We start from the raw sequence: 11,963 nt of genomic DNA on the forward strand, positions 1-11,963 counted from the left end.
AGCTTCTCTCTGCCTTCCCTTCCCCCTCCCAGAGGCCGTGGTGCCGGGGAGCGCGGGAGGCTCCCGGGTCAGGGTAAAGGCAGCGCTGGGACGGGACCCAGCTGGGACCCTGCGCCGGCCACGGCCCTTCGCACCTCTCGAAGGCAGCGTGGGCGAGGAGAGCCTGGCCAGCCCTAGCCCTGCTGGGCTCCTTCCCATGGGAGGATGCTGCTCCCATCGGCCCTCATCGAGCCCAGATTTCCCAGGGGAATGGGGAGAGGGGCTCAGCAGCCCTGACAGCAACCCCCCCAAGCCTCCCTGCTAGCGAGGGGCTTCAGACCCCTTTCCCTTGGAAAAGGGAAACCCTAAACACTTAAGCCCATCCACTCCAAGGCCAGGAGCATCTATGGAGCAAGAGAACAGGCCTGACACAGACATTCTTTAAGGATGATCTAATTTAAAAAACACATTTTTATAAAAACACATCATAATGAAAATGCATGTAGTTTAAAAAGAGGCCCACAGCGCTCCAGTGCCGAAGGCAGCTGCACATCGGCAACGGGACTGCTCTGTGGCCCATTCCCCACCTTGCCAGCGCATTCGGAATCCTGCGTCTAGCTCCACATCCCCATTTATTTTCCCTTTACCACAGAAAGCTTCTCCCCTTCCCCCCTCCCTCCCCGCATCCCCAAAGCATCAGCTGAAGCTGCAGCAGAGACAAAGGCTCGAGCATCCCCTCGCCCCGAGCCAGGCGCGAAGCAGGCAGGGTGCAAGCAGCCCTCGCTTCCAGCACCGCGGCATCAGGCACCGCCGGAGAAAAGCCTGCCCGTGCACCCCTCGCTCGCACCAGCTGCTGGCAGCCAGGACTGCTTTTAGAAGTAATCAGGGAACAAAGAAGAGCTCTGGATCGCTTTAATCCTTTCCAAAAAAAGTGTTGCTAGCCCAGCAGCTGCCCTCCTCCCCCTGTGCTTGTGAGGATTTGTACTCATAAGGCTGGATAATTTGACGGGGATAACACATGCTCAGCACAGGCCACCTCAGACTTCCCGACGAGTTTGCTCTTCGCACGGTGGTGTTTGCCAGCCCGATAAATCCACCCCCACGTGCCACCCTCCCCTCCCTCCCTTCCCACCGAGGGCTGGGACGGCAGCCTTGGAGCGTGACTCAGATGCACAGGAGACCGAGGACCTCCCTTTCCCGTGGGCAGGGCGCTGGGATCCTGGGCACCGGCAAGCGCAGAAGCACCACAGGCATGGGGAGCCGGGAGCAGGGATGGGCAGGGCCGTCCCGCAGGTACCTGCGGCCCCGAGAGGCACCGGAGCCGTGGAGCCAATGGTTAATAGAAAGCCAGCGTCCCTGTCCCCCCCCGCCGGGAGCGGCGCAGAGCGTGGCGAGGGGCAGGTCCGCAGTCCGGCACGTGCGGCCCGCGCGCAGCTCACGAGCCGCTCCGGTAGCTGTAGTGATTGCGCTCGGAGTCGCTCATGGTGAGCGGCAAGCTGGGCTTGTGCTCCGGGTCCTTCGTGTTGCACTGCTGCGGGGGACGGTGCTTGAAGAAGTCAGAGACGTAGCGGACCTGGAAAAGGCCGATGGGAAAGAGGGTTTGGGGACCGCTCCGGCAGGCTGAGCTGCAGCCAGCAACAGCCCGGCAGAGCACGGGGGGACACTCACGATGAGGACGGCGATGAGAGCCCCTTGGAGCAGCCCCGCCAGCACATCGCTCCAGTGGTGCTTGTAGTCGGACACCCTGGTGTAGCCCACGAAGATGGCGAAGGCGATGAGGAAGAACTGGATGGTGGGGCGCAGCAGCCGGGTGCACTTCCCCACCAGCCGGGCTTGCAGGTAGAGCTGGGCAGGGAAGGGGGGGAGCAATCACCCAGCGCAGGCGGCACCGACCGGCCTGAAGACGGGGTGCTTGGGGCACGGGACCCGCGGGGGCTCACCGCCTTTCCGCGGCCACGGCACTTACCGCCAGGAACATCATGCAGTACATCCCGAAGGAGGAGTGCCCAGAATAGAAGGACAGCCTGCGGGTCAAAAGGGATGCGTCAGACCACGAGAGCAAGCCACTAATGCCCCGCTGGCCCCCTTGCAAGCCCCCCACCCGCTCTGCCCTGTGGCGGGAGAGTGTCTATACCCGTCTGGGGTGCCACCAGACACCGGGCGGGCGGAGGGGACGTGTCCCATGGCCCCCACGGCTCACCTGGACTCGGTGATATTCTTGCTGTCCCCCTGGCAGACATTCTCCAGCTGCACATAGATGGAGCAGTTCACCCTGGACCAGTCGGGATTGCAGACGGCTAGGAAGTTCGGCCGGAGACGGCCGATCATGTATTTGGCCAGGTCGGTCAGGGACTGGCTGATGGCCCCCCCGAAGAGGAAGGTCCCCACCACCTTGTAGAGGGCGGCCAGGTAGTTGTTGAACTCCGATTTGGAGTAGAGGCGCTCCGTGTAGACCAGGTACGCCTCCCCTAACGAGATCTGCGGAGACCAAGGGGCAAGGGGTGAGGGTCTTTGGGCTCCCCAGCACCAGGGCTACGGGACGCTCGGGCTCTTGGGTCTGTGGCAGAGTAGTCACCGGCACCCGCCTGCCACAGGAGCTCACGGGACCTCTCCCTCTCCCAGCAGGGACCCAGCCCCACGGGATGGGGGTCTTACAGCCCCAGAGGGAGCTCCTGACCCCCAGCAGAGCAGGGCTTGACCCGAGGGTCCTGTTGCCCTGCCAGGGGTCTGGAGGTGGGCTGTGCTGGGACCCAGCTCCTGGATAACACGCGCCAGGATGTCCCTGTCCCGGAGGGAAGGGGTCGGCGCTTCCTTACAATGGTAACGGTGCAGGTGATGGTGACCCCAGCCATGAGGCCATGGGTGATGGTGTCCGCCTTGTAGGGGTAGCGGATGGAGTCGTCATTGCAGTAGAAGCCCCGCTTGTACGGGGAGTTCACCAGCGTCAGGATGACGAAAGGCAGAGACGCTGCAAGGCAGAGAGAAGACGAGGGCTGGGGACACCGGCCCGCGGGCTCCGCGCAGGCAGCCGGCTCCGTGCGGTCTCCCCGTCCCTCACCCCTGGGTCCCTGCTCCCCGCTGTCAGGGAGGGATCCCCTCTGGGGACGCAGTCCTGAGCCACCCGCACCCAGGGCGGGACTTGCACCCACCAGCACGCTGACCCCACCGCTGATAGGGTCCTATCGGAGCTCGCAGCTGCCTGCGGCGCCCAGATACCGCACGAGACGGCCGCGACCGGGCAACCGCGGAGCCCCTGCGGCTGCCCCGCTCCTCCCCAGGCGCGGCAGTCGCAGGGCCTTGTGCAGGAGCCCAGGGCTGATCTTGCACCCTCTCCTCACACTCCCCAGGATCTTTGGGCCTAGGAGGATGGAGCTCATTAGAATTAACGAGCACAGACATCTTGCAAACCTGTTTTACAGCAGGGAAGGGCCTCCAGGCCCCGGATGGTCCGAGCAGGACCCTCACACCGGCTCCAGGAGAACCAGTGCCTGGAGATGCCGGTGGGTGATCCGGCACGGTCGGACCCCAGCTTCCCACCCTGACCCTCCTGCAGCCCTCGCTCCTGCCAGCCCCTCGAGAGATGCTGCGACCGGCTGGATCGGTCCGGGCGAGGGGGCTTTTCCATCCCACGTGCCCCAACCCTGGCCACGGGCATCTCGGAGCTCATCCCTGGCCAGGATCATCCCCCAAATCAAAAGGGGTTTTTTTTTTTGGGTGGTCTCTGCCCCGTGCAGCAGGCATGCCAAATCCTCCGCTGAAAGGGGACCTCCTGCCCCTGCGGCCGCTCCCACCCTGCCCCGGGGATGCGGCTGCTCCCACCCTGCCCCGGGGATGCTCCCCCCGGCAGCGCCCGAGCGGGCAGAGCCGGGCAGCCCCGGGAGAAGCCAGGGCAGGGCAGGGACACGGGGCGCGGCCGGTCCCGGGATGCTCCCCCCCCCCCCCCGCCCCGGGGGGAAAGGCCCCACAAAGCGCGGTCCACCTTAAGCCCGGGCTCCTCTCCCGGTTCCGCCTTTCCCGGCGGTTTCCGCCTCCCCTTGTTCCACCATCTCCCGGGAACACACACCTTTGTCCCCGCCCGCCCCCGCCTCCCCGGGCCGCAGTCGGGGGGGTCCCCCGCCCCCCCCCGCCCCCCCCCCCCCCCCCCCCCCCCCCCGGCCGGGGCCCGCCGCCTCCTGCGCTCACCGAGCACCGGGGGGGGGAAAAACCCCAAAAAAACCGAGAATAAACCAGCAGCCTGCTGCTCCCCAGGCTCCCCCCGCCGCCCCCCTGCTCCCCCCCGGGCGGAGGCAGCGGCAGCCAAAAAGCGCTGCCAGGGAGCTGGGAACGAGCCCCGGCCTCTCCCGGCCCCGCTCCGGCGGCGGGGAACCGGCGGCCCGGCCCGGGGGGGCTCGGATGCCTCTGCCTTACACCTCAAACATTGTTTTGCAGCTCAAATTAGACAGCAGTTTTCTTTCGGGATAATTTCATCCTTCAAAAAAGCTCCCCTAAAAATAAAAGGCACCGGCACACGAGAGAGAGAGAGAAAAGCGACTCGAACAAAAACAGCAACCTGCCTCTCGCCACCGGTGCTTAGAGCCCAAGAAAGCAACGCCCGGCGCGGGAGGTTCAGGCTGAAATTACGACCTGGGCCTTTATTTTTAGTCCGTCTTAATTAGGTGCTTGCCAGCGTCAGTTTTAGAAACGGGCGTTTGCCTGCACCGGGGCTGGGGGGGTGGGGGGGAGGCTGTCGGGGTGCTGGGAAGGGGCACCCCGAACCCAACTGCCCGGGGCTGCAGGGCCCCCCCCCCCCCCGGGGCTGCAGGGCCCCCCCCGGCCCCGCTCCGGCCGCCCGCGGAGCGCAGGGCCCGGCCGGCGGGCAGGCGGCCAGGGCGGCGGCAGAAGGAAGCGGGGCTCGTCCCGGTGGCTCTGCCCGCAGCCTCCCGGCCCGGGACCGGCTGCGACCCCCGGGCGAGGCCGCCGCCGCCGCCCCCCGCGTCCCCCGGCTCCCACCCGGCCGCGCCGCGGAGCCCCACGCCGGGCACGTCCCGTCCCGTCCCGTCCCCCCCCCGCCCCAGGCTCGCTGCCCCACGCCGGGACAGCAGCTCCACGGCGGGGCCCGGCAGCTCCGGGGCAGCAACCGGTGCCCGCCCGGTCCCGCCGCCCCTCACCGAGCTGCCCCGGGGGCGAAGCGGCGCCGGCGGGGGCCCAGAGCCCCGGGGCGGGGGCCGGGCAGGTGCCTCCAGCGCTGCCCCCGGCCCCGGGCAGGGACGCGGGGGGACCCCGGAGCCCCGGTACCGCCCGCGGCACGGCCCCGCCGGGGGGGATCGGGGCGGACCGGGGCCGAGCTCCGGAGCTTCCCCCGGGCTCCGGGGCGGAGGCAGCGCGGCCGCGCCGGTACCGAGCCCTCACCGACCGCCAGGCAGAGCACGTCGAGCACCACGAAGCCCTTCCTGCGCTCCATCCCGCTGCCGGTGGCGGCCCCGCGGCCCGGCCCCGCGGCTCACATGGCCCGGAACGGCGCGGGCCCGGCCGGGAGGTAAAGTCCGGGGCGGACGGGACGGGGCGGGGCGGGGCGGCTCCGGCAACCGGTGCCCCCGCCCACGGGCGTGGGGCCGGGGCGGGCCGTGGGGCCGGGGCCGGGGCAGGTGCGGGGCGCGGCGGGCACCGGGGACAGCGCGTCCCCCCCCCCCCCGTCCGGCCACGGCGGGGGGCGGCCCGGGCCCGGACCCCCTCGCCCCCCGCCGCCTCCCCGGGCCCCGCTCCAGCGTCCCCGGCTCCGGCCTCCCGGTCCCCCGGCTCCGCCTGGCCGGTCTCCCCGCCCCGGCTCGGCTGCCGGCCGAGGGGAAGCGGGAGAAGGAAGGGAGCGGGGCTCCATGTGGGAGCCGTGTGTGTCCCGCCAGCCTTGGGCGTCTTTCTTGAGAAAGGAAGGAAAAAAAAGAGAAAAATCCGCGAGTAGAAGAACGTGGCCACAGAAATGCGCTGGCCGCATCGGCGCGGTGCGGCGGTGGTTTATTGCGGAGCGGATACGGGGCAGACCCGGTGGCGATGCCGGTTGTTGGGGGGAAGGAGGGTTCCCCGGGAGCTTTTGGACGCAGCGGAGAGGCTGGCAGGGAGCAGAGCAGCCAGATTTAAACACAGGACGAGGCGCGTGTTTGTTTTAAGCTGTGGTTTAACCGCTGAAATGCGGGGCGGTGTTTTCCCGTGCCGCAGATGTTGTTGGAGCAGGACAGGCTCCTGGTGCTGCCCGTTGGGGCTGGGGACGTTCCGGGCCGGTGGCACTTGGAGCAAAAGTTCGAGCACGGGTCCCTGCAGCGAGTCCCTGGCAGGAGCAGGGACGGCCGCGGCCCCGGCTCTTTGCTCCAGGCCCGACTCTTGGTCGGGAACGGAAGGAAACATAAATAATACAGAAGCCACCCAAATGATAGCTACTGGGCTGGTTTATTTAAGTGCAGTGTGAGTGGCCTGTGGAGAATGTCAAGGCTGTTGTGGGAAGCCAGCAGAGCTGGAAACGCTCTTGGGCTGCCCTGGGATTTAAGGAGAGGGCCAGAATCGCTTGCCAGCTTTCCTCTGCTCTGATCTGACCCGGTGCAACCTCCCTCCTGCCCATAGGTGCCGTGGGGCCCTGGCACAGTTGCCGGGGCAGGATTTGCCCCGCACACGCTGCTGCTGCAGGCCCCGAATCTTGGTGGCAGGCGGGCAAAGCCCTTAGGCAGGAGAGCCGAGGGGGTGCTGGAGGAGAGGAGCTTGGCCGGCACCAGCATGATGCCTGGGCTGCGTGGTGGTGGGGATGCGGGGTTTCGTACAATCTCTCCCAGCGCTGATAAATCTCCCCTTCTTGTTGCAGCCCCTGGCAGCCCTCGGCTCTCGCGGCTGGCACGGAAAACGTGCCGGGCTGGGCCATCGTGGGGGCACCGATGCGGCAGCGTGGGGCTCAGCGAGGGCAGGACGCGGCCCGGCGGGGTCGTGCTGACCCGTGCTGTGGGTGCGTGGCACCGCGCTGGAGCAGGGCAGAGGGGAGCGAGATAAGGCAGCTGCTCCCCTGCCCGCACAGCACGGCCTCACAGAGCAGGCGCCGCGGGCAGGACTTTGCCCCGTGCGGTGCCGTGGCTGTCGGATGGTGCCAGGGCGGCAGGAGCCACGCGGGAACGGCCCAGCCCGGCCGGACTGGCTGCTCTCAGCTCATCCCGGCACTCGGGGATGTCGCAGGGACGGGAATCGGCCCCTGCGCTCAGCTCGGCCCCACGCTGCGCGGCGCTGGGCAGACGGGCTCAGCCTCCCGGTGCTCGGCACAAGGCCCAGGCCAGCAACGGGCCTCGCAGCGCCGTGGGGAGGCCAGCGACGCAGCCCGGGCTGCTGGGGCGGTTCGTGGGGAGGCCTGGCAGCATCCGGGCCCTGTTTGTTGGATTTCCTCCAGCTTCGCCTGGGCTTTCCGTGGAGCCCTGCAGGACACCGCTCCCAGCCCCTCTCAGCCCCAGGAGGGGAGACTCCATCCCCGGGATCTGCTGATGCTTGGCTCCTGGCGGGGGAGGAGGACTGTGCCGGAGCCTTCCTCGCACGGAGGCTCACAGTGGCCTCCCATGGGCCCGAGCCGGAGGAGCGGGGGCTGCTGGGGGCGACCAAGCTGAGCTCCCGGCCCTGCTGCCATCCGCTGCACCTTGGCCAAGTGTGGGGGTGAAGGTCCAGCCCCCCCCGGGTGCTGGGATCCCTGCGGGGAGCTGGTCCCCTGGGGGGATCAGATCCCCAGGGTGAGGAGTGGGTCCCCCGGGGGATCGGGTCCCCAGGGTGAGGAGTGGGTCCCCTGGGGGGATCAGATCCCCAGGGTGAGGAGTGGGTCCCCCGGGGGATCGGGTCCCCAGGGTGAGGAGTGGGTCCCCCGGGGATCAGGTCCAAGGGGTGCAGAGTGGGTGCCCCTGGGGGATCGGGTCCAAGGGATGCAGAGCGGGTGCCCCCTGGCAATCGGGTCTCTGGGGTGTGGAGCAGGTCCCCCCGGGAGGGATCTGGTTCCTCGGGTGCAGAGCGGGTCCCCCCGGGGGGTCGGGTCCCCAGGCAGGGCTGCGGCCCCTCTGCCATCGAAGCACCACGGCTGCAGCGGCCTTGCAGCCACCCCGGGGCCACGAGTGGGGCCCGTGGGCAGGCAGAGCATTCCTGCACCCTGGAAGCAGAGAGGAAAAGTCCCCCGAAGCCTGCGGGGAGGCAGGAGCCTTTGATGGGGTGTCGGTCCTGCTGATCTTACACCCGCAGAAATGTCACTTGGGTCACGCAGGGCCAAAAAAAGTGTTTCAAAGGATGTGATGAGCCGAGGGACAGCGATCCCAGCCCGAGGGCTTCAAGCACACCCACCCTTCCCGTCGCTCCTCAGGGTCTTGAAGGAAGCGGGGAACCCACTCCCGTCCCTCGTGCCTTGGGCTGTGCCCGCCGTTGCACCCCAGCCTCGGCCGCAGGGACCCGGGGGGCTGCGCAGCCAAAGCCCCCCATGGCAGCAGCTGACGACCCCCCGCTTCCGAAGCAGAGCTGAGCCCCAGCCCCGCTCCGGGCCCCAGCAGCCGGGATTTGCCGCCTTACGGCCGAGAGCCGCTCCCAGCCGCGCCGCATGGACAGCAGCTGGGACGCTGGCCTGCTCCCACCCGCGGCAGCACCGGGGTTTGGGGTTCTGCCGAGGGGGTCTTTGCCCTCCCCGGCTGAGCTGCCAGGAGAAACGCAGAGTGGGGAGAGCTCCCAAACAGAGGGGTGCGCTGCCCCTTTCCTGCTGCTTTTCCAGGTGGCATTTTCCAGCTGCGAGCGAGGGATGCAGGAGCCCCTGGCCCACCCCAAGGCCCTGGGACAGAAGGCGAGTGCCAGGCAAGAGCTGGGGAACAGAATTTCAGGGGTTTCTGACAAAACAGAGGGGCTTTGTGGGAAGGAACGAGCCTTCTTGCGGAAACATACAACGCAGTTGCAGTAGGAACGTTTCTCTCGCCTCCAGGATGTTATTTCTGGCTGAAGCCAGTGAGATGTAGATGGACCCCTGCCTCCCACTGCCACGGGCTCTCCGAAAGCTGCCAGGGTTTCAGAGGACTCGGGGCACCTGTAAGAGCAATGAACACCTCCCTCCCCTCCACACGCAGTGCCGGGAGGGACAATTCAGCCAAGGAAGCCGGGCCTCCTCCCAGCTTGCCATGGCATCCCTGGTACAAGGCGCAGGAAGGCGGGCAGGGCCAGGAACGGAGAAAGGAGGGACCCCGAGAACCGTCCCTAGACCCGCCGGGGTGGGAGCCACAGGCAACCCGGAGCTCACAGCACTCCGGCCCTGGGGAGCGCCCGCACCACAGACCCGGCTCCGGCAGGGCAGGCTGGAGCACAGGCTCTTCACCGATCCCGGGATGAAGATCATAGAATCATGGAATCATTTAGGTTGGAAAAGACCTTTAAGATCATCCAGTCCAACCATTGACCCAACATTACCAAGTCCACCACTAAAACAATTAAAGGGAGAGTAGCAATTTCATGTTTCCTGGCTTGGTGGCTGGATTATTTTTAATGAAAGTAAAAACTAGGAATCATTAAGATTGGAAAGCACCTCTAAGATGATCAGCCCAACCATCACCCCAACACCACCATGCCCGCTAAATATGGCCCAAAGTGCCACATCTGCCCATTTTTTGAACCTCTCCAGGGATGGGGACTCCACCACCTCTCTGGGCAGCCTGTTCCAGTGCTTGACTACCCCTTCTGTGAAGAAATTCTTCCTAATATCCAATCTAAACCTCCCCTGGTGCAGCTTGAGCCCATTTCCTCTCATCCTATCACTAACTACTTGGGAGAAGAGACCAACACCCACCTCACTACACCCTCCTGTCAGGCAGTCGCAGAGAGCGATCAGGTCTCCCCTCAGCCTCCTCTTCTCCAGGCTGAACACCCCCAGCTCCCTCAGCCCCTCCCCACCAGCCCTGTGCTCCAGACCCTTCCCCAGCTCCGCTGCCCTTCTCTGGACACGCTCCAGCACCCCAATGTCTTTCTTGTGGTGAGGGGCCCAAAACTGGACACAGCATTCCAGGTGCGGCCTCACCAGCGCCAAGTACAGGGGGACAATCACCTCCCTGCTCCTGCTGGCCACACTATTCCTGACACAAGCCAGGATACTGTTGGCCTTCTTGGCCACCTGGGCACACTGCTGGCTCATGTTCAGCCAGCTGTCAACCAGCACCCCCAGGTCCTTTTTGGCCAGGCAGCTTTCCAGCCATGAAAACGCTGGAAGATGCTCCTTGCCAAGCAGAAGCAGCTGTGCTCAAGAGCGGGTTGAGTTCAGCTTGCGCAGCAGGCCCTCGGGGCTGTTCCTAGTACCCGAGATGGGAGGACATTACAGAGGACATGATCCCGCAGGGCTCCAGGGTCCTTACCTGGCCCACCACCTCCCCAGGGACAGACCCGAGATCAGCGTTCAGCCACCCGCCCTGCCCTGGCCACTCTCCCTCTTTGGGCCCACGAACATCCGCTGCCAACAGCTTCCCGAGCGCAGCGCTGGGCATCCCGCCCCTGCCCATGGAGCACTCGCCCGGCGTGGGAGAGGATCAGACGGAAAAGGCAAAGACCCCTTTTCTTGCTTCTGCCATCACGACGCAGAGGACTGTGGCATCTCGGCCTGCAAAAACATGACAGGCTTCTGGCTCCCTGTCAAATTAGGTTTTTAATTAAATAAATAACATCCAGGGGTCTTCAAGGCAGTATCACTTCACAGTGTAGGGCTTGGGGGGGGGGGGAGAGGGAGGAAAGAGTCCAGCATTGGGAGTGGCTCAAAGTGAATGTGCTTTGTAAGAAGGAAAAAGAAAACCCCAACAAGAAACCAAAACCAATCCTCCTCCCCAAGTGACTCCCCCTCCCTGTCCCAGCCCTTTCCACCCCTCTCCCTTAGTTATGTGGAAAAAGCGCTGCACTCATGTTGAAAGACCCCAGGCAAATGTGTAAACAACACTGAAGAACATAAATAAGAGACATTTTTGCCTCCCCCAGCCTCCCCTCTCCTTTCATTAGGGCTTGAAACAAACTAAAGAAAAAAAAAATGGTTTCAGGAAAACTAAGAATGTTCTTGGCTGCTGGAGAGGAGATGCCAAGGCCTGGCCCTCCCTGGGAGGGCTGCCCGTGCTCTCACCCTGCCTCCTCTTCTCCTTTCAGCCAAGGAGCTTCCTCTCTCCCCCAGAAAAGGGGAATCACAGCCTGGGCAGTTCCACTATGGAGCGGGCACTCGTATTTGCCTTCTGTTTCCAGCAACTGGGAGCAGCCAGAGGGGAGACCTCCGGTTATCACGTCAGGTTGACAAAGCGATGCCTGGTCAAGGTGTCTGGAGCTCAGCACCTCTCAGCAGAGCTGGCCGGGGACCGATGCAAACCCCTGCTAATGCACGCAAGACAGGCCTGGGGCTTGGAGGATGAGACAAGGTCTGATTCCCGTCATCCTGCGAAGCTCCCTGATGCCGTCTCCGTGCTCCCACTGCAGGGCTGAACGCAACTTCACAGGGCTGGGGAGGAGGAGGAGGATCCGGGCTAACAGTTTTAGTCATCTTCCAAATCCACTGGCAGCAGAACCAACTGCAGGATCACAGCCCGAAGGCCTCTACCAAAACAAGCAAAAAACTTCAACCCAAACCCCTTCCCAAATGCAGAAAATGGCCGGAGGAAGGGAACATCTGCACCAGAGCCTTGCCCAGCAAGTCAGCAGACAGCATTCCCTGCATGGAAAAAAGGGGAATGAGAACATGTGGACTTAAGCCAGTAGCAAACCCCAGCCCTGGAACACACTCAGGAATCGAAGCAGCTCCGGAATCCAGCACACCCACAAACATGCCACTGTAGCTCTCTTGCACAGCAGCTGGCCACCTCACTGCCATGTGGGGCCACCCTCGTCACCTCCTCGAAAGGTTGCTAATGGCAGTGAAGACGTACTTTCCTCTCAGGAAAGAGAGCTGCTTTTGTGACGCAGAAAGGGGCAGGGCTGCCCAGGGACTGCTGTGCCTGGGACTCTGTGCTAGCACT

The 11,963-nt window shown here is 65.1% G+C and overlaps 1 protein-coding gene across 2 annotated transcripts; it reads right to left on the reverse strand.

Annotated features, from left to right (window-relative positions):
- Window positions 1–1,123: 1,123 nt before the first annotated feature.
- PLPP2 (phospholipid phosphatase 2) lies at window positions 1,124–5,437 on the reverse strand. Of its 2 annotated transcripts, none has more exons than XM_075723723.1 (6): window positions 5,372–5,437; window positions 2,796–2,947; window positions 2,180–2,457; window positions 1,946–2,003; window positions 1,648–1,824; window positions 1,124–1,552 (listed from the first exon to the last, which is right to left on the reverse strand). In XM_075723723.1, the coding sequence occupies exons 2-6, from the start codon at window positions 2,829–2,831 to the stop codon at window positions 1,415–1,417; spliced, it is 687 nt and encodes a 228-aa protein (XP_075579838.1). In that variant the 5' UTR covers window positions 2,832–2,947; window positions 5,372–5,437; the 3' UTR covers window positions 1,124–1,414. The 2 variants fall into 2 exon arrangements, with proteins under 2 accessions (XP_075579838.1, XP_075579836.1); XM_075723721.1 differs by having other exon boundaries at window positions 5,368–5,437.
- Window positions 5,438–11,963: the final 6,526 nt, after the last annotated feature.

This window comes from Pelecanus crispus, chromosome 20 (genome assembly GCF_030463565.1).
Source record: "Pelecanus crispus isolate bPelCri1 chromosome 20, bPelCri1.pri, whole genome shotgun sequence".
Taxonomy (NCBI): Eukaryota; Metazoa; Chordata; class Aves; order Pelecaniformes; family Pelecanidae; genus Pelecanus; species Pelecanus crispus.

Coding starts and splice junctions, on each gene's coding strand:
- PLPP2 (XM_075723721.1), bottom strand. CDS start 5,419: ATGGAGCGCAGGAAGGGCTTCGTGGTGCTCGACGTGCTCTGCCTGGCG. Junction 2,004..2,179: donor AAGAATATCACCGAGTCCAG/GTGAGCCGTGGG, acceptor TTTGACCCGCAG/GCTGTCCTTCTATTCTGGGC. Junction 1,825..1,945: donor ACTGCATGATGTTCCTGGCG/GTAAGTGCCGTG, acceptor TTCCCTGCCCAG/CTCTACCTGCAAGCCCGGCT.